Source organism: Acipenser ruthenus, chromosome 5, assembly GCF_902713425.1.
Source record: "Acipenser ruthenus chromosome 5, fAciRut3.2 maternal haplotype, whole genome shotgun sequence".
Classification (NCBI taxonomy): domain Eukaryota; kingdom Metazoa; phylum Chordata; class Actinopteri; order Acipenseriformes; family Acipenseridae; genus Acipenser; species Acipenser ruthenus.
This window is the reverse complement of record NC_081193.1, coordinates 25,964,670-25,989,564: the sequence shown is the minus strand read 5'-3', so window position 1 is coordinate 25,989,564 and position 24,895 is coordinate 25,964,670. Positions and strand designations below refer to the sequence as shown.

Genomic DNA, 24,895 nt, shown 5'->3' with positions numbered 1-24,895 from the left:
TGACTTGAGAGAGGTAATGGACTGGATTCTCTTGAGCAGTGCCAGTTTTAAAGATATTATCGTTATTTTCTAATGAATTTAACTAAAAGTTCATAGACGCCAGGTCAGGTTGGCAGCAAAACTAGGCAACATACATCAGTGCTTACAGAAACACATTTATAATGAACAATCACCGTACGTATAGCCTTGTTATGTATTGTTTATTTTGGGTACCTAAATGTATTATGGGTTTTTGTAATTTTTACAATATAATTTTGAAATGAAATTCTGTATATGTATACTGTACGTAATACACTGTATGTATGATTCAATACAAAATGTAGTTAGCTGGAACTTAGGTGGGCAGCAAATATAAAAGGGTAGTAAGTCTGAGCCATTCTAGGTCTACTTGAGAGCCTAATTGTAAGTTACCTGTATAAAATGAGCATGCTGTGTCCAGTTAAACTCAGGTATGTCTAATTATTCTCACATTGAAAGCTGGTAGAGCTCAAAGTAAATGTGTTTTTGCACACAAAATAGTACTGTGTGTGAGGAAATATGTGGATGTGTGAGTGAGTTCCTCAGTGGATATAAATACCAGTCTGTGGGCTGAAATGGTCTAGGAGCTGCGAGTCACTGCTTCCTGAGGATGTGTGTGTCTCACTTCATCATCTCAGACATGCTCATGTTATGCTGACCGGTTCCTCATAACAAAATTTTGCAGAGTGAAGAAGAAAGAATGCCAGCTGTCACATCCACACACAGAACAAGGTCCTGTCCAGACCACAGCTTTCAGCATCAAAATGTTCAAAACGGCCATTGCTTTAAATGCAACTAGTATGCTATATAAATATGTAGCCACTGGGATTTAAGTTGAAATCGATTTTAAAATCAATCACATTTGTTTATATCGGCAGTAGAGTGATAGCAACGAGATTTGAAATGTGATGCCAACAGCATGTGCAGCACTCTGTGGAGGAAGCGACATACAGTACCAGGGTCGAGTTGAGATTGAGTTCTTCAGCCCGATCCCAGTGGCAGAAGGAAACAAAGGCATTTGTCTCCAGTATTGTCATAACCCTAATGTGTTTCTATTAGGGGTGTACTGATACTCTGACTTGCTTTAAATTGATTAAATAAATCCACTAATGAATGTGTTGAATTAAAAACAAGAAAAGCTGTCCTTCCCTTGCCTTTACAATTGAGTACCAATCAATGGCAACTAACTCCTGCACTTGGGCCCAGATTTACAAAAGGACTGCGCATGTTTTACGACTGTAAAACGGGCGCTGAGGGTTCTGAATTCTTGGATGGGATTTATAAAACACACGCAATGGCATAAAAACACAATTAAGACATGATTTGCGGGGGCAATGTCTTTGTGCGCTTTATCCTTTGATGCATATGTAATTCTGGGGCGTTTCTGAACGAAACTGCTAAAATTGGGAAGGGATTTTGCAAATTAGGTCTATTAAATATACCGTCTAATTTATTAAAGCTGCCGGTAATTGCGGGCCTCGTATTTGCTTGATTATTTTAAGAACTCTGAAAAGCAGGAGCGGTTTATAATACCGTATTGTTTTGCAAACTCCAAGAGTTAACAACTCTAGAGTGTAGGCATTATTATAAGAACGGTGGAGGAGATTAAGAAATGATGGAACGATATTCCGAGGCTCACGAAAGAAAAAGTCTCATATACATGTAATACAGTGAGGGCTCATCCTCCATCATTATTTTAGTAATGCCTACAGAATTTATGTTTTGTAATATGGCATTCTGGTATTTAACAATACTGGTTCAGGCAGTAGTGTTAAATTTGATTTTGAAAGAAAACGGTAAAAAAAAAAAAAGGCCAGGGGGCAGATGACTCAGTTAGTTTGTAGCTAGAGCAAATACAGTGCAGCTGGTTGTAGGCACATCTGAATAATGTAGCTATATTATAGACCATACAGATATGCTTTAAAATCATACAGAGCCAGAAATACAGACATACATAAGAAATTGGAGAGTAGTAACTGCATAAGAATTTAAGAAGATATAAGTCGTAGTTAAACTGAAGACTGTTCGTATGAAGCTGTTTGGAGTTATTGTTGTTGAACATATTGCTGTACAATGGAAGGATTTTCCACCTGTTTGACTGCCGTGGATGTAAGTAAATAAAAAGTATTGTTTCTGAAGTTTGAAAAGTCTACAAACCTGGAATTATTCTATACGAAATAAGAAGTTGAACTAATATGCACAGCACAGTAACTGGATGATGCGTCGTAATGTATAAGCAACCTAGACTACAAACACTGAAGTGGTACATTTGTTTATTAAGAAGCCAACGCACATTCCATATTTTATTCCTTTGTCCTGGTGATGTATTTTGAGCTTGTAACACATCTTCATCTGTTACAAGTACTGCTTGTACCAAAATCTCATCTTATTGGTAAATTTCAGTTTAACTTCCGAGCATCTTCATCACCATGGCTAGTACCAGGCTGAGGTCTTTGTGTGCCATTGATTTTCTTTTGGAATGTGTAGCCTACACACGCAGGGTTGACCCAAACCCGATATTTATTGTGAGAGGTGTGTAATTCTCCACCACTAATTGCAGTGAGGGCTATTTAAATTGTTTGATTGCAGAATCTCCTCCTTCACCTAATTAGTCTTATAAAATAGGTCGTTATTTTGACGCTGAGTGCGGCCGTACTGAACATGCACATTACGTGGCTTTTTGCGGTCGGTTTTTCCTCTTTATAAATTTGGGCCTTAGTGCAGTGTTTCCCAACCCTGTTCCAGGCGGCACACCGTGTCTGCTGGTTTAGTTCCAACGCAGCGCTCAACTGCTTAATTGAACCGTATCAACAAACGAAGAGCTTGAAACTAACAGGAAAATGTCCAGTTAGTCACTTTGTTAGTTCAATTGCATTGGAACAAAAACCAGCAGACATGGTGTGCCGCCAGGAACAGAGATGGGAAACACTGCCTTAGAGATTTAAAAGCCGACTGGAAGTTAATTTTCCTCTAATCCAAGGAGCTGACATTTTTACTGCCGTACTGCTGTGCCGTGGACGTAAATTGAACCTTCTGGTATTTCGATTAAACAGCATTTAAGAAGAGAAGTGCTGCAATTTTTTGGGGGAACGGAGATTGTAAACAAAATATAATTTGTCACATATATAATCCACAATAGCCATTTCAAATGCTGATGGTAGATTTCTTAACAGCAAGGCCATAACTGTCAAGGTCTTCACACCAAAGGGCCATCTGCAGCATTTTTTGTGAGAGGAAAATACACTGTTGCAAATCAGTAACACAGGCACATTTTTGCTTGTTACTTACTAGTTTTGCAGCATTAGCAGTTTTATTTGTCTTACACATACAGTTGTGCAAACTGTGTTTGGTCTTAAGACCTTGATAAATAAAGTGTTTTCGTTCTTCCTGGCACCCCTTCTCACCCTTCCTGGCTTATTTCCAGCTGAATGGGCAAGTCTAAAGCATTGAACTAGTAGTAAACATGTAAGATCTGTTTTTATTTTTCTTAAAAGTTTGTTGAAGTCAAAGCAGCCAATGTGTGTGCCACATGGTGCATGTGCTGCTGCGATCAGCATTATTTTATTAGAAAGGAAGGGGGGAAAAAACAAAAAAACAGAAGGGAGACCACATCAAAACAAGGGCAACAACTCAGGTAAGACAACTATTAGATGTATTTATCTTAATGCTAGAAGTCTCAGAAACAAAATGTTAGAACTTGAAGCTACTGCACTAACAAGTAACTACGATGTGATAGGTGTTACAGAAACTTGGTTGTTTGAGAGTGATGGACAGAAGAGGCGGAGGGGTAGCGCTACACATAAGAAATAGTCTTGACGCCCAGGTGTTAAATCTGGACAAAGAGAACAATGCAGAATCAATATGGGTCAGAATAATGGACACAAATTCAAAGGGCATAATAATAGAAGCATGCTATAGACCGCCAAATTCAGACGCTGAGCAAAATAATCTGTTATACAATGACATTCGAAATGCGTATAGAAAAGGAGAAGCCATACTAATGGGGGATTTTAACTTCCCCATATAAAATGGGAAAACCCGATGGGGGGCATGACGGACGAAATTGAAATGGTGGAAATGACAAATGACTGCTTCCTAACACAATTTGTAAAGGAACCGACTAGAGGGGAGGCATGCCTTGATTTAGTCTTTTCAAATAACAAAGACAGAATAACTAAAACAGAGGTCAGAGAACCATTGGCAAACTCAGACCACAACATGGTCTCATTTGAAATATTTTTTAAAACCCCAAAAGTAATGACTAAAGCTAAGGTTTACAATTTTAGAAAAGCAAACTATGAAGGTATGAAACAGAGACTAACAGAAGTAGATTGGAGTAAAATAGAGAAAACATCCACAGAAAAAGGATGGCTGTTTTTTAAAAATGTAGTACTAGAGGCTCAAAACAATTACATCCCAAAAGTAGACAAATCTAAATCTAAAACAAAATGGCCAAAATGGTTTAATAGATCAATTAAAAAAATATTCAGCGAAAAAAGGCACTTTACAGAGCATTTAAAAGGGACCAAAAACAAAGTACTCAGAAAAAGTACCTGGAAAACACAAGTCAAAAAGGAAGTTAGAAAGGCCAAGAGAGAGATAGAAATCAATATTGCTAAGGGGGCTAAAACCAATTCCAAAATATTTTTCCAATATTATAACAGCAAGAGAACATTCAAAGAGGAGATTAAATGTCTTAAGAGACACAAATGGCAAAATCATAGATGAAGAAAAAAAAAAAGCAAATATATTAAATGATTACTTCTCACAGGTTTTTACAAAGGAGGACATGGACAACATCAATATATATATATATATATTATATATATATATATTATATATATATATATATATATATATATATATATATATATATATATACATATATATATACATACAGTGCTGTGAAAAAGTATTTGCCCCGTCTGATTTTCTGCATTTTTGCATATTTTTGACAGTAAATGTTATCAGATCTTCACCCAAAACCTAATATTAGACAAAAGGGACCCTGAGTGAACAAATAACACACAAATTTGATACATATTTCATTTGTTTATTAAAGAAAGTTATGCAACACCCATTGCCCCTGTGTGAAAAAGTAATCGCTCCCTTAGACTCAATAACTGGTTACGCCACCTTTAGCAGCAATAACTGCAACCAAACACTTCCTGTAGTCATTGATTAGTCTCTCACAGCACCGTGGAGGAATTTTGGCCCACTCCTCCATGCAGAACTGCTTCAACTGACATTTGTGGGTTTTCGACTTGCTTGTGTGTTTTGGATCATTGTCTTGCTGCATGACCCAGCTGCGCTTCAGCTTCAGCTCACGGACAAATGGCCTCACATTCTCCTGTAAAATTATCTGATACAGAGCAGAATTCATGGTTCCTTCAATGATGGCAAGGCGTCCAGGTCCTGATGCAGCAAAGAATCCCCAAACCATGACAATACCACCACCATGCTTGATCGTTGGTATGAGGTCCTTACTGTGGAATGCAGTGTTTGGTTTTCGCCAGACATAAAGGGGCCCATGTCGGCAAAAAAGTTCCACTTTTGACTCATCTGTCCATAGAACATTGTTCCAGAACTCTTGAGGATCATCCAGGTGTTTTTTGGCAAACTTGAGATGACCATTCATGTTCTTCTTAGTGAGCAATGGTTTCCGCCTTGCTACTCTGCCATGAATCCCATTTTTGCCCAGTGTCTTTCTGATGGTGGAGTCATGAACACTGACCTTAGCTGAGTCAAAATTTGAAATATTTGGCTGTAGCAGAAGGCAGTTCGTTCGCCGAAGGGCTGGAGAGCGGCACACGAATGAGTGTCTGCAGGCAACAGTGAAGCATGGTGGAGGTTCCTTGCAAGTTTGGGGCTGCATTTCTGCAAATGGAGTTGGGGATTTGGTCAGAATTAATGGTCTCCTCAATGCTGAGAAGTACAGGCAGATACTTATCCATCATGCAATACCATCAGGGAGGCATCTGATTGGCCCCAAATTTATTCTGCAGCATGACAACGACCCCAAACATACAGCGAAAGTCATTAAGAACTATCTTCAGCGTAAAGAAGAACAAGGAGTCCTGGAAGTGATGGTATGGCCCCCACAGAGCCCTGATCTCAACATCATCAAGTCTGTCTGGGATTACATGAAGAGAGGAGAAGCAACTGAGGCTGCCTAAATCCACAGAAGAACTGTGGTTAGTTCTCCAAGATGTTTGGGCCAACCTACCTGCCGAGTTCCTTCAAAAACTGTGTGCAAGTGTACCTAGAAGAATTGATGCTGTTTTGAAGGCAAAGGGTGGTCACACCAAATATGGATTTGATTAAGATTTTTCTTCTGTTCACTCACTTTGCATTTAGTTAATTGATAAATATAAACTATTAACATGTCTATTTTTGAAAGCATTCTTTCTTTACAGCATTTTTTCACACCTGCCTAAAACTTTTGCACAGTACTGTGTATATATATATATATATATATATATATATATATATATATATATATATATATATATATATATATATATATATATATATACACACACACACACACACACACACACACACATAGTATGTATGTATATAAATATTCAAATCTAAGTATAAAGGAAGTTGGGTGACTAAGTAGTGTCAATGTGATATGAACCAGTCTAAAGTCAGTCGTGATCCAAAGTTTTTTTATTTAATGATTCAGTTTACAAGCAAGGGGGTTGGTGGCTATTTTAATAGAGAGTTGAAGAGACAGAAGTAAAAACCTTTTAAAAATCCACCTACAACTCTTTAAAAGTGTGTAGAGCTGCAAACGTCTTTGCTATGTGTTGTACTTGCACTCATTCTCCGCCAAAGGGGGAGCTACAGTGGCTCTCAAAAGTATTCACCCCCCCTTGGACTTTTCCACATTTTATTATGTTACAACATGGAATGAAAATGGATTTAATTAGGAATTTTTGCCACTGATCAACACAAAAAAAGTCCATAATGTCAAAGTGAAAAATAAAATCTACAAATTGTTCTAAATTAATTATAAAATAATAAACAGAAACTAAATGATTGCATAAGTATTCAACCCCTTTGCTATGACACACCTAAATAAACTCTGGTGCAACCAATTGTCTTTAGAAGTCACATAATTAGTTGAATGGAGTCCACCTGTGTGCAATTAAGGTGTTTCACATGATTTCTGGTTAAATACACCTGTCTCTGGGAGGTCCCACAGTTGGTTAGTACATTTCCTAACAAAAACTACATCATGAAGACAAAGGAACATTCAAAGCAAATCCAGAATAAGGTTCTTCAAAAGCACCAATCAGGGGTAGGATATAAGAACATTTCCAAGGCAATGAATATCCCCCGGAGCACAGTAAAGTCCATTATTAAGAAATGGAGAGAATATGGCACAACTGTGAATCTGTCTAGAACAGGCCGTCCTCAAAAACGGAGTATCCGGGCGAGAAGGGCACTAGTCAGGGAGGCCACCAAGAGGCCTATGGCAACTCTAAAGGAGTTACAGTCTTCCACGGCTGATCTGGGAGACACTGTGCATACAGCAACAATAGCCCGAGTGCTTCACAAAACTGGCCTTTATGGGAGAGTGGCAAAAAGAAAGCCATTGTTGAAAAAAACTCACATCAAATCTCGGCTACAGTTTGCCAGAAGGCATGTGGGAGACTCAGGAGACTAAGTGGAAGAAGATTCTATGGTCTGATGAGACCAAAATAGAGCTTTTTGGCCTCAACGCTAAGCGCTATGTTTGGCGCAAGCCTAACACCGCACATCATCCTGAGAACACCATCCCTACCGTGAATCATGGCGATGGCAGGATCATGCTATGGGGATGCTTCTCTGCATCAGGGCCTGGAAAGCTTGTGAAGACAGAGAGCAAAATGGATGCAGCAAAGTACACAGAAATCCTGGATGAAAACCTGCTGAAGTCTGCAAGAGACCTGGGACTTGGGAGAAGATTCATCTTCCAGCAGGACAATGACCCCAAACATACAGCTAAAGCCACACTGGAGTGGCTTAAAAACAAAAAGGTCAATGTCCTGGAGTGGCCCAGTAAAAGCCCGGACCTCAATCCAATTGAGAATATGTGGAAAGAGTTGAAAATTGCTGTTCACCAACGGTCCCCATCCAACTTGACAGAGCTTGAGCAATTTTGCAAAGAAGAATGGGCAAAAATTGCAGTCCAGATGTGCAAAGCTGGTAGAGACTTATCCAAATAGACTCATGGCTGTAATTGCTGCCAAAGGTGCCTCTACCAAATATTGACTCAAGGGGGTGAATACTTATGCAATCAATTATTTTCTGTTTTGTATTTGTAATTTAGAACAATTTGTAGATTTTATTTTTCACTTTGACATTATGGACTTTTTTGTGTTGAGCAGTGGCAAAAACTCCTAATTAAATCCATTTTGATTCCATGTTGTAACACAATAAAATGTGGAAAAGTCCAAGGGGGGTGAATACTTTTGAGAGCCACTGTAACTGCAAAGCAGTGCAGTGCACTTGCAGTATTGTACAGTATACATTGACCAATAACATATGAGACACTAGAGTAGTATGTGTAGTTCACTGAAAACTGCATGTACTGTATGTAGACCAGTTTCCATGATTATACAGTACTGTGCTTACAATGTACAAGGTCTCATTATCAGGGAAGTCTGGAGACAAATTACAAACGTAAGGATAAATATAATGTAAACCTTACCAAAACCCAGTAATGAAAAAGCTGATAGAGTACCATTAGGTTTTACTAGTGAAAGCATTCGATAGTATTCCAGCTGTCTAGATGATCTATAGTCTTGTTTAAAATGTCTAGGTCTGCCACATAGTTCTCTCAATTAAACCGACATGACGAAATATTCTTTTGTCTGGGATTACAAAAAGGCCAATATTGTTGGGGTTTGGAAGCGGAGGGTCACACACAATGCTGATTTACCACAGTGCACTACACAACGAATATGGCTTTGCTCTTCTACAACACTCTTTAACTTGTTGGTCGTGGAAGAATAATGTATTATTGTGCTGAACTCGGCATACATAATTCATTTCCTTGACCAAAGATTTTCAGTAAAACTTAAAGTAAAATAATATTCTTTGTTATTTATTCAGTGAAGCAAGCATGTTTTTTTTTTTTTTCATAAGCCTTGAAAAAATCACGCAGGATCACGCTTCTGAAAAGAAAAGTACACTCTGAGTTTTTAATTTCTCATCCAGAAGATAGTGCTGCCAACATAAGAGAATAAGAATTATTCAAAAACGGTTTCATTTTTGTAAGTCTGTTAATATAAGATTTGCATTCATGAAGCATTGTTTAAACTGTTGTAACAGATGTTAATTAGCAAGGCCCATCATTTATATTCCAATTGAATACTGTGTACTTTATTTTTTGGCTTCTATATGAAATGAAAGTTTATGTATGATATGATATGATATGATATGATGATATGATATATGATACAAGTTCAGTCCAGGGCTAATGGAGGCTTTGCCACTCTAGTGTTACAGTATGAATAACCAAGATGAAATTCAATATTTAATTTACAAAAAAAAAAATTGAGATTAAACTGTACAATGTAAAACTGTCAGGTACAGTATACATGTAAGCTAAAAAAAGACCTCAGAGCATTACTTTAAATTATGAATTTTGATTTAACAGCGACCTGTCAAAGTATATAATCTAATTTCACCTACTTCAGAAAAAACACTAAAATGTTGAGCGTCCTTCAGAGTCTAAAACAGTCTCCCACATTATGGATCCATCAACAATATTTATCACAATTTCAAAACACTAAAAAACAAATAACACCCCCTCTTTGAACTGTTTCACAACTTCCAGTGCTCAACATGAAATATTCTGTAAAAGCTGCAGTAAGAGCTGCAAAACAATGACTTCATACTTTCGTACATGAATCTCCCATACACCAACAGTATAAACATGTCACAAAACTGTGTTAGCAGCAAGGGAGGCTGAAGGTCACAAAGCAACAAAAACAAAAAAAAAATTCAACCATATAAAAGTCCTGGTTAGTGAAAAAAAAAAAAAAAATCAACACATTTACAGGACTGGTACTCACTAAAGAAGCCAGGGGCTGCAAGGTCATGAAGACCAGGTTAGGTGGCCCCTCCATGGCAGTGCTGTGTCAACTGGCAGGGTGCAGTGTGGAAATCCAGTTTGGGCACTGCACCTGCTTGATGGTTAATAGAGAACTCTGGTATCAGATTCTATTGAAATGTTTTGAAAGCTGTACTTATGGCACGCTTTTGCCATTTTATAAACTGCCTTTATACACTATCCACATAGTCAATCTTTCATTTCTTTTTTTCCCCCACTGTATTACAGTAACTGGTTCCAGAGGAAATCTAGTAAATTTTAAAGAAATTATAATGGGAATTTGGAACAATTGAACACAGATCCAGCAAGGAGGGCAAGACATTTACAACAAACATAAAAAACATTGCCCACTATTAAGTTTTCAGTACATTTAGAAATTATTTTGCCCACACAAATACAAATACTGCTAAGCTATTGATTAAATAACTGGCTTACCGATTTCTTCTTCTGGGATGAGAGACTCAATGGGCGGGTCCAGCTCCGAGCTCTGTGCCAGGTAGTTCTTCACCTGCGTCATGAACTGGCGGATGGTCTGCAGCATATCGGCTCCAGAGACGTGACAGCCCTTGTTCTCCTGCAGAAAGCTGATGTAGTCCTGCACCAGGCAGCCGAAGTAGGTGCGCTTGTCCTGCGAGACCTCGGCTATCCTCTTCACCATCCTCTTCTCTGGGGTCATGAAGGAGTTGAAAACCCCGCTGACTTTCCGGAACTGGGTCTTTACGATTCGAGGCAGGACGAAGGAGCCGCTGCGCTTCTTCTTGGGCTTGATCGGCGGTGCCATGCTCTCATGGTCGCTATCGACCTCATAATCCTCCTCCAGGCTGCTGTCCCCCCCCTGGCCACCGGGCACAGCATAGCTGCGCTCGTAATCCAGCGAGTCCGAGGAGGACGTTGAAATGCTCATGTCGCTCAGTCTCTGCCGCCCACCTCTGTTCTGCTGCACCATCTCCTGCAAGCAGGGGGGCGGACAGTTCACGTTCGCGTTCACCACAACGGGCTCCACACCAGGAGCACTGCCAAGGTTCCTGGCTACCACAGTCTGGAGTTTCTGAGATGAGATACTGGAGTCTCCCATTTGGGATTTTCTGCTGCCCTCGACCTCCGAGAAGCTCATGTATTTCTTAAAACGGGGCGGAGGGATTGGGGCGGCCTTTTTGGTGGGACCAGCACCCATATTGTCCACCTCTATTTGTTGCTGCTTGATCCAGCTGACGGTTTCTGGCATGCTAACCTGCTTGCCATGTACACCGAGGGGTGGTGCTTTCCTAGGCGGTGGGGGTCTAGGTGGAGGCGAGCGGGACCGTTCTGGAGAAATGGGGTCTCGGTTCTTGGGGCGCTTAAGCGAGCTGCCACTGCTGTTGCCTGCGCCCTGACGGTGCACTTCCAGGAACAACGGGTTAACGAAGCACAAAGCCCCCTTGGTCTGACTGCATTCCAGCTCTGAAGGAGTGCGTGTCCTTAGGGAATGCAAGCCCTTGGTAGGGAAGACCTGCTGCTGCCTCTGTAGCCTGCACACACTGTCTGAAGGCAGGGGGCGAGCGGGACGAACAGGGGGGCTCTGCTGTTTGTTGTAAAGAGGAGAGTTCCAGAATTCTGTAACAGAAAAGGAAAGGCAGAAGAGAAAAACAAAAAAGTTAAATCAAGTTGTATAAACTGTCCCAGCTCCTGACAAGTGCACATGCTCAACAGGCTGTCTGAATAAGACAAGCAGCTCAGCTCTGGAGTCTCTGTAATAATCTAAAGCACAAGTGCAGCTCACACCCATACTTTGTGTGACTCAGGTTAGATACTGGAGTGGGCGCACCACAAATGTGTGTTTTTTTCTCTCTCTGTCTCTTTAGCATTTTCCTGTTATGTAGAAGCGGGGAAAACTGCATAATGTTTTGGACAGTTCTTACCATGCTTTGTTCTAAAAACTTTTTTTTTTTTTTTTTTAATGATTTTAGTCATATTGATAATCATGTATACATTAGGTCTGTATGTGGGCTAGGTTAGATCTTTCCACAAAAAACAGTACAAAAACATTCACTGCAAAATGTAAATAAAAAATGTTATCCTGCTGTGTAATTCTGATCTAGAAAGAAAACAGAACAGGAACTCAGATACCGTGCAATCAGAAATGTATGCGTTATTATAGCTTGGAAACTGCATTTCGGAGATAACTGGGCTTCCAGAAAAATATCTGTATTATTCTGGGAGCAAGAAGTCACTGGGGCCAAATATTGGGTTTGCACACTACATAAATAACACTACAGTAAGCATTATATAGCCCTGACATGAAAGAAGGGCCTATATAATTAAAACCAAACTACTACTGGCAGGATATGGGAAACAGAACAGTGTATCACTGTATGCAGATGTCCTTGATGTCTGGATACATCCATTTTCTGTTTAAAGATGCATTTTCTCTACCAAATAAATTGTATGGGCTGTGAAACTCGTGCTGGAGTCATGAAATCTGACCTTGCAAAATTGACTTGTACAGTCAACACTTAAAGTGCCGCAGCTGGTCTTTATCTGTCTCCTCAGGATCACTCAGTAAAAGAAGTCATGCAAATCACTCTATTTTACTTTGTTGCTAAGCACTATGGCTGCATATCTGGTTGGAAAAATATCATAATTTGACACTCATTGTCTTTATGCACAGCAGAGTGCATCAAGATGTCCAGGTCTGTGGGATTGGTCACCACCCTACAGTGCAGACCCATGTAAATCAATCAATTATTGTTGGGCACAATGGGATAAATGCACTGGCATATATACTGTATACTGAATCCCCAAAACCTGGTCAGGACACAACCTCCTTTATGCTATTTTATCTGACATAAATTGTAATGTCTGATCATAAACATATTTCCGTCAGATAACATCATCAGCAATTTAATAGTCATATGAAGTGTGTCTTATAAAAATTTCAGCAATATTGTCCTGCACAATATGAATAGCAGAACCTGCACAATGTATACCTGTAGTTCATACACCAATATCTAAACCGTGGCAGAAAAATCAGATCCACTTTTGTTAAAAGCCTATATTCCTGTAGCCCACCTCCCCTAAACAACATGTATTTATCACATTCGTAATTACAATCACCCCTTTGTCAGAGCCCAACACTAACCTAATGACTACAATCTAATGTATGACCCAGTGTGCATTGACAAGAGGGAGTCTTCTATGATAGGATTCATATGCAGTGGCCCAACACCAATAAGGGTCCTCTTTCATTTGAGGAAAGTATGGAACTATATGACAAACACTAAGGCCTTCCAGTAAATACTGTATATTGAAACTTTGAGAAAAAAAAAATCTGTAAAGATGGTAATAGACAGAAGATAAATAAATACATAACATAGATACATAAATATACAGAACAAATGATACCAAACTGTAAATAAAAATAAATAAATCTGGTTATCTTAAAACAAGCAAAACCATGTTTGGTGTCATGTCTGTACATGCCAGTTGGGTCACTGCCTCCAATTATTCATGTAATATCAGATTTTTTGTTAATCAGAACCTCGTATAGGAAAAAAAAAAAGTTTTCCAAATGTCTGAGTCAATTCAGTTATAAATAGAAATAGCTGTTCCTACTCAATCTGAAAAACAAATTCTCACTTGTAGCACATTTGCCTGCCTGACACCTCTTCTTACTGTAAGTGTGGTGATTAAAATGTCACAAAAACCACATTGCAAAACAGGTGGAAAAGTGAGAAGAAAATGATTCCTTTCGAGCAGCCCTTTTCAGTCTCCAAGCTTTCATTGGTAACAGGAATGTACGCAGCTATCAGCAGGAAAGATGTATGACGCAACGTTACATGAAGTGTAAGATATGAAAGAGAAATGAACAAATGTTTCAGTTGTGAACTATCCCAACAATGAAGTTAGCCTTTAAAATGATCAACATTCAAAGTTCTTCATTTCAGTATGCAAAGCATGGACACCGGTATGTATTTAGAGTTGCCACATATGTTTACATTTTTGTGTTGGGTGATATTCTGAGTTTCAATGGGGTTACATCAGCGGATGTAATAATCTCTTATCTAATGAAAGGTCAATGGGTTCCCATTAATAAGCCGACTTTTAGTTATCTGCAGGTGATTTAGTAGTTAGTACTTACTACTGCATTATTTATTATTGATATGATCCAATTGTATAAACATGGTTTATTCGAAATATTAGGCAGTCTATGGATATGTTAAGTCGGCCAATGACGTCAATGACCAGGCACTGTTGTCAGATTGAACAAAAACAAAGAAGTCCACAAAATCAAAATGCTGTACACAGTATTTGTTTAAAACATCCCAAAATAAATATCCAGTTGCCCAAGAATATATTTTTAATCCCAATTGGGATTACAAAATTTACAAGCAACTCCATTCCCGGAAAATATATATCATTTCAAAAAGTGCGCACACATGACCCAGGAAGTCTTTTTTAAATGGATACACTCCTCATAGAAAACCAAACAATGGGCCAGAGAGAAACAGTAAAATCTGCTCTTTTTTTCTTTCTGTGTACCCTTTTCTTAAAAAATAGTTTTGCCTGGCCAGGCTTACTGCTGAAAATAAGAGACAGCAGGTGGAAACTCTTATTGTCCCAAGTTATGAGGCATTTGCTACAAATTGGCATAGTTACACACACCATTGCCCGAGATTCACTGGGAATTGTTGACAATGGCCGGCTAATGTCTGAAGTACTCTACATTTATGTTAAGAAAACGACATTGTCCAGAATTAGTGCCTATGACGTCATTGACCGGGCACTGTTGTCAGAGATCCAAGACTTTGGCCGTAACAGATACATATCAAATAGAAGTTTCATCCACAGCTATGGTGGTCTACCAATAGTCTATGATGAACGTTTTAACTTGAAGTATTTCTCAAAAACATAAGAAAGATTTCTTGTCATAATGTTTGTAATAGAATTATATACGTTTCTATCAGTATTACTTCAAATCAGATTTTACTGTTTGATTTTTCACAGTACTGTACTTTTTTTTTTGTTGTCCAGCTGCTATGCGAGCAGCTGTACCTATACAAAAGGAACATTATGTTTTTTGGCTTCAAATCTTGCAATCTGATTTCACTGATTTGAATGTATCGCGTGGTTACACACCCACCCAAAGCACTTAAACTGACAGGACTTGTTTCAGGATTCAGTGGTGTTCTAATCCAGCAAAATGCACCAATGAGTTCATTTCTGTTGATGTCAGCATGTCAACTTTGGCTACATCCCAGGTGTGCAATTAAGAAATGATTTATGAGATCCCTCACTGCTCTCTAATCAACTACAAAGGAAAGTGCAGCTCCTCTTAGTGAGTCACTAAACTCTTCATTAACCCTTTTTACAGAGAACTGCTAATTAACCTGACTGAATCACATAGAAATAAATCACCATTACCTGCATCCACAAGGAAGATTGCTATATACCTACATACAGTACACTGGTACCCCCATATTCTGATACTCTTACTAAGTTAAAGTTAAAGAATGGCCTTAGTAAATTCCATTACAACTGGCTGAGCAGTTATCTACAACAAACAAACTTTAAAACGAACATACTGTACGGCTATGGCCAAAAGTTTTGCATCACCCTATATAATTAACTAATGTTGCTTCATAAAATTGAATGAAACCTGCTGAATAATGTTATGTTAACATATTGAATTACATACTGCTTTGTAGTTTTCCATAAACTGACAACAATTGAAAAATGTGACATTTATAAATCTAACATGAAGTACTGTATACTAGTATTATGGCTTCCGATAGACTTTTGCGATATCATTTTGTAGTTTCTTTGATTACACAATGTTAAATAAAAGATCTAAATTATGTTCATATATATATATATATATATATATATATATATTTTTAGGCTCAATCCTAAAATTCTAGGGGACACAAAACTTTTGGCCATAGCAGTACTTCGAAAACAGTACAACTGTAACAAACAGATTCATTTGATGTACAGATCTTGAAAGGTTTTAAACCAATTTTCTGTTCCACAGTAAAGCAAGAAAGGTGTACTTACCAACCCCCAGCTGAGCAACCTCTTCAAGGTCTGCCTGTGTTTTCGCTGCTGCGATCGTCTCTGGTAACCTCAAGGTAAATGGCAGGACATCCCTTCCAAGAGAAGGAGAGGCAGTTAGTATGGGCGTCTCAGAAAGGGAACAGAGTTAAACATTGCCTGGCAGTGAAGGCTGTTTACTTGGGGAGGAAGTTACAGCTGAAAAAAAAACTGCTTATGGTAGGGCTTTTAAACTTGAGGGTTGTTTGCTTTTGACTGCTTTCTGAAGATCAATGTCTAGGAAATGATTTTTTTTTTTTTTATGGTGTGTGTGTAAAAACAAATAAAAAAAAGTTATAGACAAAACCGTCATTTTTCGTTTTGACAACTTAGTCAAAATAAAAAGAAACGTACTTTCCCCCTCAAGCAATATAACTGACATTTACAGTTTTTACTGAACGCAAAAGATAACAAGAAGGTTTGGACATATTGCACTGAGAATGCTGTCTTCTATGGCAAGGGAATAGGGGTGGCTGGGGCGTTGTTTTTCAGAAGGGGAATTAACTGAATATCCGAGACCCCCTGGGAGGTTTCATTACCCCGTTCAAGACGTGTTTCAAACAGTACGATACAAAACAGTATTTGTAACACGAGTCTAACTGAGTTCCGCCCTGTGACAGACGTTTAATTATAAGCGGTGACGTTTCTTTCCATTTTAGCCTTGCTTTTTCGATGCCAGTGCAGCTCCAATACATTTTAGTTCAAAAGTATTGTATTTGGAGCTAAACTCATTAGAAAAAACGACTAAAGTCTTAGTTAATAAATAAATAAATAAATAAATAAACACTTTCTAATTTAACACGCGTTCTGGAATCAAAGAGGTACGCTGATGCTCGTCCCACTTCCACGTTTTTAAAGATCACTCAGAGCACTACTTCGAGCAGTTCTTTGTTCTGCATACGAACAATAGCGAGAAAGAAAAAATGTCATGCCTGCTTTCAAGTAGAGCTGCCTTTATTCCATTTTTTTAAAGAAAACGAGGTAATTGCCGAGTGTGTGTGTCTGTGTGTGTGTTTCTTTCAAACTCGTGTCCGTATTTTTCAATATTTTAAACAATAAAAATAAAAGCTTATTATTATTATTATTATTATTATTATTATTATTATTATTATTATTATTATTATTATTATTATTATTGTTATAATAATAATAATAATAATAATAATAATAATAATAATAATAATAATAATAATAATAATAATAATAAACCGGTCAATTACGCGCATAAAACGTCACCATGCATAGGCGCGTAATATTAAATGAAAATCGCCGTTAACAGAGGACAGACATAAAATGTTGGATCACACTGAGGATAAAGGGAACATTGATCGATTTTGACAGAAAATGCCACGACAATGGTCCCACGTTGCAAATATATCAGCAAAAAAGACAGTAAAAGATTTTCTTTGGTTTGCTTTGTACACTGTGAAGGTCGCACCCGATGCGATCCAGAGCGCTCTACCACCTGGGGAAATTGACATCGACTTGTTCAAGTCATCGATACGCTGACCGTCTTCGTAATTTGAAAACATTAGCTTTCAGATACATAAATGCAGTAACATATACAGCTGATGCTAAGGGCAGCAACTCGCTGTATAATCTTGTCCTGTCATATCAGAAGCGTTCTTTTTCAGAAGACAAACTGAAAGAGCTGGTGTTCCTTTATTTCAATCTTGGAATTTAGAAAGACTTTATGTTAAAACAATTTACGCCGGACAGATAAATAGTTTATTTCAGACACCGTATGTTTCGCTACGCGGCCAGTGTGAAAACCTTCATCTTATTCTTAAAAAAAGAAATACGCTGGTGTGAAAGACTTTTAACTAAGTTCTGTACTCTAAAGTAACATTTAAACTTGCCAGCAATCAAAAGCAATAGTCTTTATATTATTGGTTTTGGTGTACTATTTAAAAGCTCTTGTGTATGTTGATGTAGCTAAACCTACATTATTTAGCGACCTTTCCGTGAATTCTTGTTTTTTTTCCGCAACTCGCCCGTCAAATGTACAAAAAAATCAACGGGCCAAAATCGTATCCTTACTGATTATTAATGCTTACTTTACTGTACCACTACTAGAACACACTGCTGAAAAAAAAGTTGGACTGCAAAGTAGCTCTCAGTTACTACTGAATACCCTGTGCTTATTAACCGATTACATCGGAGGTTACAGAAATCAATATAAAAAATATAAATCATAAAAAAACACATCCAATTACATTAACTAGTTGCTACCATGATATCCACCAACCACACTTTTCCCTACAACTATATAATACAAAAAAGAACATTAACATAATACAAGAAAAGAACATTAAAGCAAACTACAACAGACACAAAAGTGCCTCTAGTGCAAGGTAACATAGACACAGTCACATAGTTTTGTTGGCCTGTTTTACTGAACAATATTTATTCCAGTTCTAATGTTAATGTTTAAGGTCCATGCATATCACAATTGTGCATTTATGTTTAAAATGTGCATCAATAACATTGTTTTTCTGCCTTACCTGCTGATGCAGTAGAAAGCAATGAGTCTAAACAAATCCGCAAAACTGATACCAGATCCTTCCAGAGAAAAGGCTACAGAAAGAAAATAAAAACAAAAGTGAAGTCAACATAAATATTGCACAAGTCCAACTGAGCTTTTTTTGAAATGGAACCAACATGTTTCAGTTCAAATGAAAAGCTTGTTTTGACACAGGAGAAGCAAAAGGCTCCCTCATAATGAAAAACATTTGTGCAGACTGCCTGCTGAGAGCAAAAATAGCACTGGTAGAAGAATTGGTAATCTGTTAGTAATGCCTGCTTGCTGAATTAAAAGAAAAGTTTTAAAGAATACAACCCTGTAAATCTGTATTAGCTAACAACTTTAGTGAAACATTAACCCACACCCACCAATAGAACACTGCTCGGCACACTAAAAAATAAATGTATTCCTGACTTAAAACAGCAAATAACCTTGAGGTGACCAGTGCATTTAGTTCTGGCAACAAGCCTTGATTCTGCTAAGATCACGTAGGCTGTAAATAGATACTGGATGTTTTAGCTTAGTCCTTTCAGTTGATCTGTAGAGTAGGCAATGTAATTGCCCACACACTTCACCACGAACATGCTTCAAGCGTCACCTGAATGGAAAACTCTCTTAATCATGATTTTTGTTCTTAAATCTGCACCCAGTTCTGTAACCAAGAACACAATAATTGTTGCTTCACCCTAGCAAAAAGAGTAATACACTATAGACTTTGCTATTCAGGATATGAGGTCCATAGATGTTCCATATAAAGGACATTTGATAATTGACATGTCCTAAAACTTGAACATTCTTTGTAATCAAGTGTTTCCCACAGCAGCATATATTTATTTATGAAACCAGTGGGGTTGTTTTGCAATTAAAATGTATGGTGCTGGTTATAAGACATAACACAGTGTACAGATGTCTGGTGTGTGTGTCTAACATACTAGTTTATTTATTTTTAGAAATGTGATTTACTACACAGTAGTTTCTGGTATAATGAAAATAACCTGGCTGACCCTTGGTTCAGTAACTCTCTCCAGACAGGGGGAGAGAATAAAACATATCTGTTATCATCTACACTTGACCTCCTAGTCTCTTATATTACTGGTACATAAAACAGTTTATCCCTATATCATAAGAAGCAGGGTTAAGTTTTACAAATCCGACATTTTGTTAACCATTGGTATTTTTTATTTTAGAAGAATATTATTTATGACAGAACATCATTTTTCAGTTGCTAGTTTCCTTTTGGTGAAATAAGACTATGCAGTTCAGAATGGTTTTTTGTAAGGAATTCAAAGAAAGTTTGACCACAGTAGACTAGACCCACCTGTCTTGGTTCACCAGCTGTATGATATTAAAATACTGTAAAGGTGTTGGTATAGGTACAAATCAGTTCAGGTCTGGATTGTTGCATATGTAGAGTTGTATACAGTACGTGTTCGGTTGTGGGTAATATACAGATTGGATTACAGTATTTTAAATGTTAAATGGTATCTAAAAACTGATTATACGGTTTAACCTACAATCTCTTGGTATCTGTGAGAGGGTGTGGGTGAGACACCACACAGGTGCACAGGATTTATTATTCACAAGGTGTGGAACTATTTGACACTCTTAGAGTTGCTACCAGCAATGGTATCGCCCCGAGGTACTGTATGTGTAGAAACAATAGTTCATAATCAAAAGGAGAAATAGAAAGGGAAAACAAACACTGTAAATAAAACTACAAAGAAAAGTGCTGTTTTAAGCAGGGTCTGCAGCCTCCGCTAGCCTGCCAGGACACTGTTCTGTTCCCTCAGTTCACTTTTATGGCGTTGCCCAGGTCCCCCTGAGCTCAAATAGATAACGTCCCAGGGACTGTATTTTTACCAGTATGGGAATGTAAACAAACTCAAAATCGAGCGACTGTCTTCCTCTGCCTTTATGTAGTCTCTGCTGCCGCCTGCTGCTTTATCAGGCACCGGATGTTGTTTTCTTTCTTTCTATTTTTTTTCTGGTCCGTAGACTTTCGCTGTCTGTGTTAAATTGAGCTCTCCGGCCAGAGCTTCCGCTGGATGGTATCCCTGCCACGGGCAACTCAAGGTCGATTGTCTCCCCAAGACTCATAGGAGGCTGTGTGGTCCAGTGGTTAAAGAAAAGGGCTTGTAACCAGGAGGTCCCCGGTTCAAATCCCACCTCAGCCACTGACTCAAGTCACTTAACTTCCTTGTGCTCCGTCTTTCGGGTGAGACGTAGTTGTAAGTGACTCTGCAGCTGATTCATAGTTCACACACCCTAGTCTCTGTAAGTCACCTTGGATAAAGGCATCTGCTAAATCTGCTAAATAAACCAATCAAAGAGGTCTGAGCAACACACTCTCGCTAAACCTCAATGTGTCAACATCAACGCCATGCCTGCCCCCCCCCCCAGAATCATGAAAGCACCCGATACTCAGCACAACTCTCCCCCGCCACAGTATCATATATACACTTTGAATTCCTAAAGGCAACCTCTTTAAAACAATTGTAACAGTTCCAATTGAATACAACACCACTAATAATAATATTTAAAAGAGCTATCAATAAACACAGCATAAATAACTGTAGCTAATTTACTAGAGGGGGTACTCACTGTACTGGCTCTCCTTTATTGGGAAGTCTCTGATGGAGGGTCCGAACTCAGTGCCAAGGCGCAAGGATATAACCTTCTTTTGTAGCTTAGCTGATTTCCTCACCAGGAAGATCTAAGAGGGGAAAGACAGTGAGCTCACTGGAATGTGGTGCAAACAACTCCTGCAGGGGCTAGACAGAACTGCTACAGGTAGGGTAGGTCCTTCAAAGCTACCGTCTGCCCACTTGTTAAGCAGAAGCTTGTGCAGGTTATGCTATACCTCAATTTAAGATTTCCCGCCACTTAAGGCTACTCGTACTAGCTGACAGGTACTGTGGGTTTCTAAGCCCAGAACTAAATTCCACATTTTTCTGTTCTCTGTTAATTACTTCAGAAGGTATACAGAACAGAAATAGTCTACAAGGAGGCCCACTTTAGGAATATTTACTTCAATTACTTTTTACCTAAAGCTACAGATGATATGATCTGTCTCTCTGTGAGAGGAATGCATAATTGTTCCTTTCTATTGCAGGTGCAGGTTTTTCATTTCTTGTGCCAGAGGCAAGAACAGGATGTTTGATGACATGAGTAGGGGTGGAGTGATGATACTGCTTAATAAATCCCCACTGTGTCTAAAAAAATAGGACATTCCCTTAAAAGACAAAAGACTGAAACTGACAATGAGAGAAGTCAAGCACACATACTCTAGCCATAGTTGGTAGTATGTGAGTTACAAACATATACTGTAATAAAGGATCAGACTTGTAGTACTTCACTTACTTGACTATAATACATGGTATGCATTTGTTTTATACGTGGCATGTTTTTTTTTTTTTTTTTTTTACTAATGTTAGAGACCTGTATGTTTGATCACCCTGTACAGTTCATATTAATTTGCTGTAGCTTGTGTTGTCCCCTGTGGCTGTGATATATATGTAAACCTAACACTAATTGCTTTTGTATATTTTAAGTCACACATCATGGGTCAAAAATCACCTAAACTTTTACTCAAAGGGTTTGCCAGGATACAGCAGATTTCACTTAGGAGCATCTCAGTGCAACAATAATGGTCTTCCAATTGAATTAAAATGGCATATTGTGGGCCAAAAAAAAACAGTAAACAATATAAACAATTTAAAAGGATAATAGAAATATTTTCAAGACCAAATTCAAAGAAAAACTTAAAAACCATCATCCGTGGAGTTAACCCCAATCTCACTGGTGTGTGAAGCAGGGATGGAAATAATTGCACAGCTGTTTCACCCGTTCCAGGTTTTAACATGGGAGTCTTCTTTCCATCCCTGTGAAGTGTTTTAAATATGGCTCTCACCCCAGGCTGCTGTTGCTGCAGGATTCGGTGTGTCTCGTCGTCACTCAAAGTGAGCAGCAGCCACACCGGATGGGCCAGGATGAGCCGATCCAGGATGCTGAGTTTCCTCTTCAGAGAGTCGTAGCCTGAGTCTCGGGCACTGCTCTTTGTATCCTTCTCCTGCAGGTACAGACTGCTGACATCTTCCTCTAAGCTGCTGCTACGAGAGATCAAGCAGAGCTTATTATAATCAGGGCTGCCTATTAGAAAAGGCAAGAGCTGCATAGATTCATAAACTTTAGTCAGCTTTATCAATAAACATGCTATATTATTTTCTTTTCACCTTTGAATAATGAAACAAACAATACATACATAAATATATAAATCAAAATGCGATATTTCAAGATGCAATGAAACTACATTGTTGTCTGTACTTAACTAGACAAAAACAAAACAGTCCATTTAGGATTCAGTGGAACACAACCTATATAAAACTCTAAACTTTTGGCAAAGTAGTGGAAAAGGAGGTAAACGGTTAGTGCCATAATTTAAAGAAGTCAAGCACTTCTGTACACACGTGTTATTTCTTTTTTTAATACAACATTAATAAAATAAGTCCTTCGTCCTGGTTGCCCCCGGGCTCCAATGATTTTAGCATTTTTACTCAATCCTTAGCCATGGTTATGCCAGTCTGAATGCCAATAGCAAACACTTTAGAGAGAATGTCTCCCCCCTCAGGTATTTCCTGTAAAAGACTGTGTTTTATAGCTGTCTCTCTGTTGATCAAAAACAACCATTGTGTTTTTTGGTTTTCTCTTGCTGTACAAATACATGATGCAATATTCTGTATTAAAAAGGACATGGAAACATTTTTTTTTTGTTGCACAAGTTAAAGAAAAACTCCAGCACAGTTCCAAATCCAAATCCTTCCTCTTGGGGGGGAAGTCAATCTCAAAATGATTCTGTGTGTTTGTGTGTGTAAGTGGAAAGCATATGCAGAAATGGCTGTACTGACGTATCTTCCTTTAAGTTTGTTTATTACAGCTTTCTTTTAAAAAACAAACAATACATACATAAATATATAAATCAAAATGCGATATTTCAAGAGGGCAGCAGTGTGGAATAGTGGTTAGGGCTCTGGACTCTTGACCGGAGGGTCATGGGTTCAATCCCCGGTCGAGGACACTGCTGTTGTACCCTTGAGCAAGGTACTTTACCTAGATTGCTCCAGTAAAAAACCCAACTGTATAAATTGATAATTGTATGTAAAAATAATGTGTTATCTTGTAACAATTGTAAGTCGCCCTGGATAAGGGCGTCTGCTAAGAAATAAATAATAATAATAGTAATAAAAACCTGCCATGTAATGAACTGAAGAAATCTTAAACCACATTTATGCTGCTCTTCAAATTAACTATGGAATGTGAAACCAAGAGGAACAACATCAGTAATTCTTATTAATAACCTGTAATGTCAAACATGTTAAATAGTGTTTGGGAACGGGTACGAAAAGAGAATAACATACCTTGGCAATACTTTTATTATTCACATTTAACTGAAAGCTGTATGTCACAGATTAACCTTCTTCTGACTAAACATTTAGAGTTTTTTTGTTTTGTTTTTCAGGTGGAACAAGTTATTGTTTTAATGTTTAATGATACAAAGTGTATTATTATGCACCCAACTGTGTCTGCAAAGTTTATAGTTCATAATACCCCCCCCCCCCCCTCCCCATTCATTATTTATGTTTAACCTACAGTCAAGTCAACAGTAAGTTACGTTCCTTCAGTGGTTTAGTGTTTGAAGAACTGAAGCATGTCATTTCCAATCTAAAAGATGTGATTCAGATAACATTGTATGGCATGCATGCTAGTGATTCACTGACTTCTCTAAAGGTATATTGTAGTCATCGCTCAAGTCCACAGGTATCTAATCTACACTTTCTCTACCTAATACTCTGTGCTCTGAATCACAACTTCTCTGGAATACAGCATATTGATGAGTGGGAGAAAAGGGAATTTTCACCAGTCAGTGAGATTACGATAACCTTTAAAGTAATGTTTTATTTCAAAACTATGGTGTGCAATTCTATCCCACATGTATGCTATTACCACTGATTTGAGAGTACAGTAAAAGCACCATCAACAGTGTCATTGGACAAGATCCCGTTACCTTTTTCATATTAACATCACATGGTGGGCAACGGGATGGGTTTGACGAGCAGCTTTGTACCGTCTCTTTTTCTCACCGTCAACAACTTAAACTGCCCAGGGAATGACTTCTT

The 24,895-nt window shown here is 38.2% G+C and overlaps 1 protein-coding gene across 9 annotated transcripts in view; it reads right to left on the bottom strand.

Annotated features, from left to right (window-relative positions):
• Positions 1-24,895, bottom strand: part of LOC117402906 (ras and Rab interactor 2-like) — a 92,014-nt gene that overhangs the window by 11,111 nt on the left and 56,008 nt on the right. For 7 of the 9 annotated variants that reach the window (XM_034004530.3, XM_034004533.3, XM_034004531.3 and 4 more), the window contains 5 exons: positions 22,633-22,831; positions 21,324-21,435; positions 18,703-18,775; positions 16,163-16,254; positions 10,565-11,722 (listed from right to left, as the gene is read on the bottom strand). In XM_034004530.3, coding sequence (XP_033860421.3) covers positions 10,565-11,722; positions 16,163-16,254; positions 18,703-18,775; positions 21,324-21,435; positions 22,633-22,831 — 1,634 coding nt within the window. The remainder of the gene's footprint in view (positions 1-10,564; positions 11,723-16,162; positions 16,255-18,702; positions 18,776-21,323; positions 21,436-22,632; positions 22,832-24,895) is intronic. The other 2 variants (XM_034004538.3, XM_034004539.3) reach the window with 1 other exon arrangement.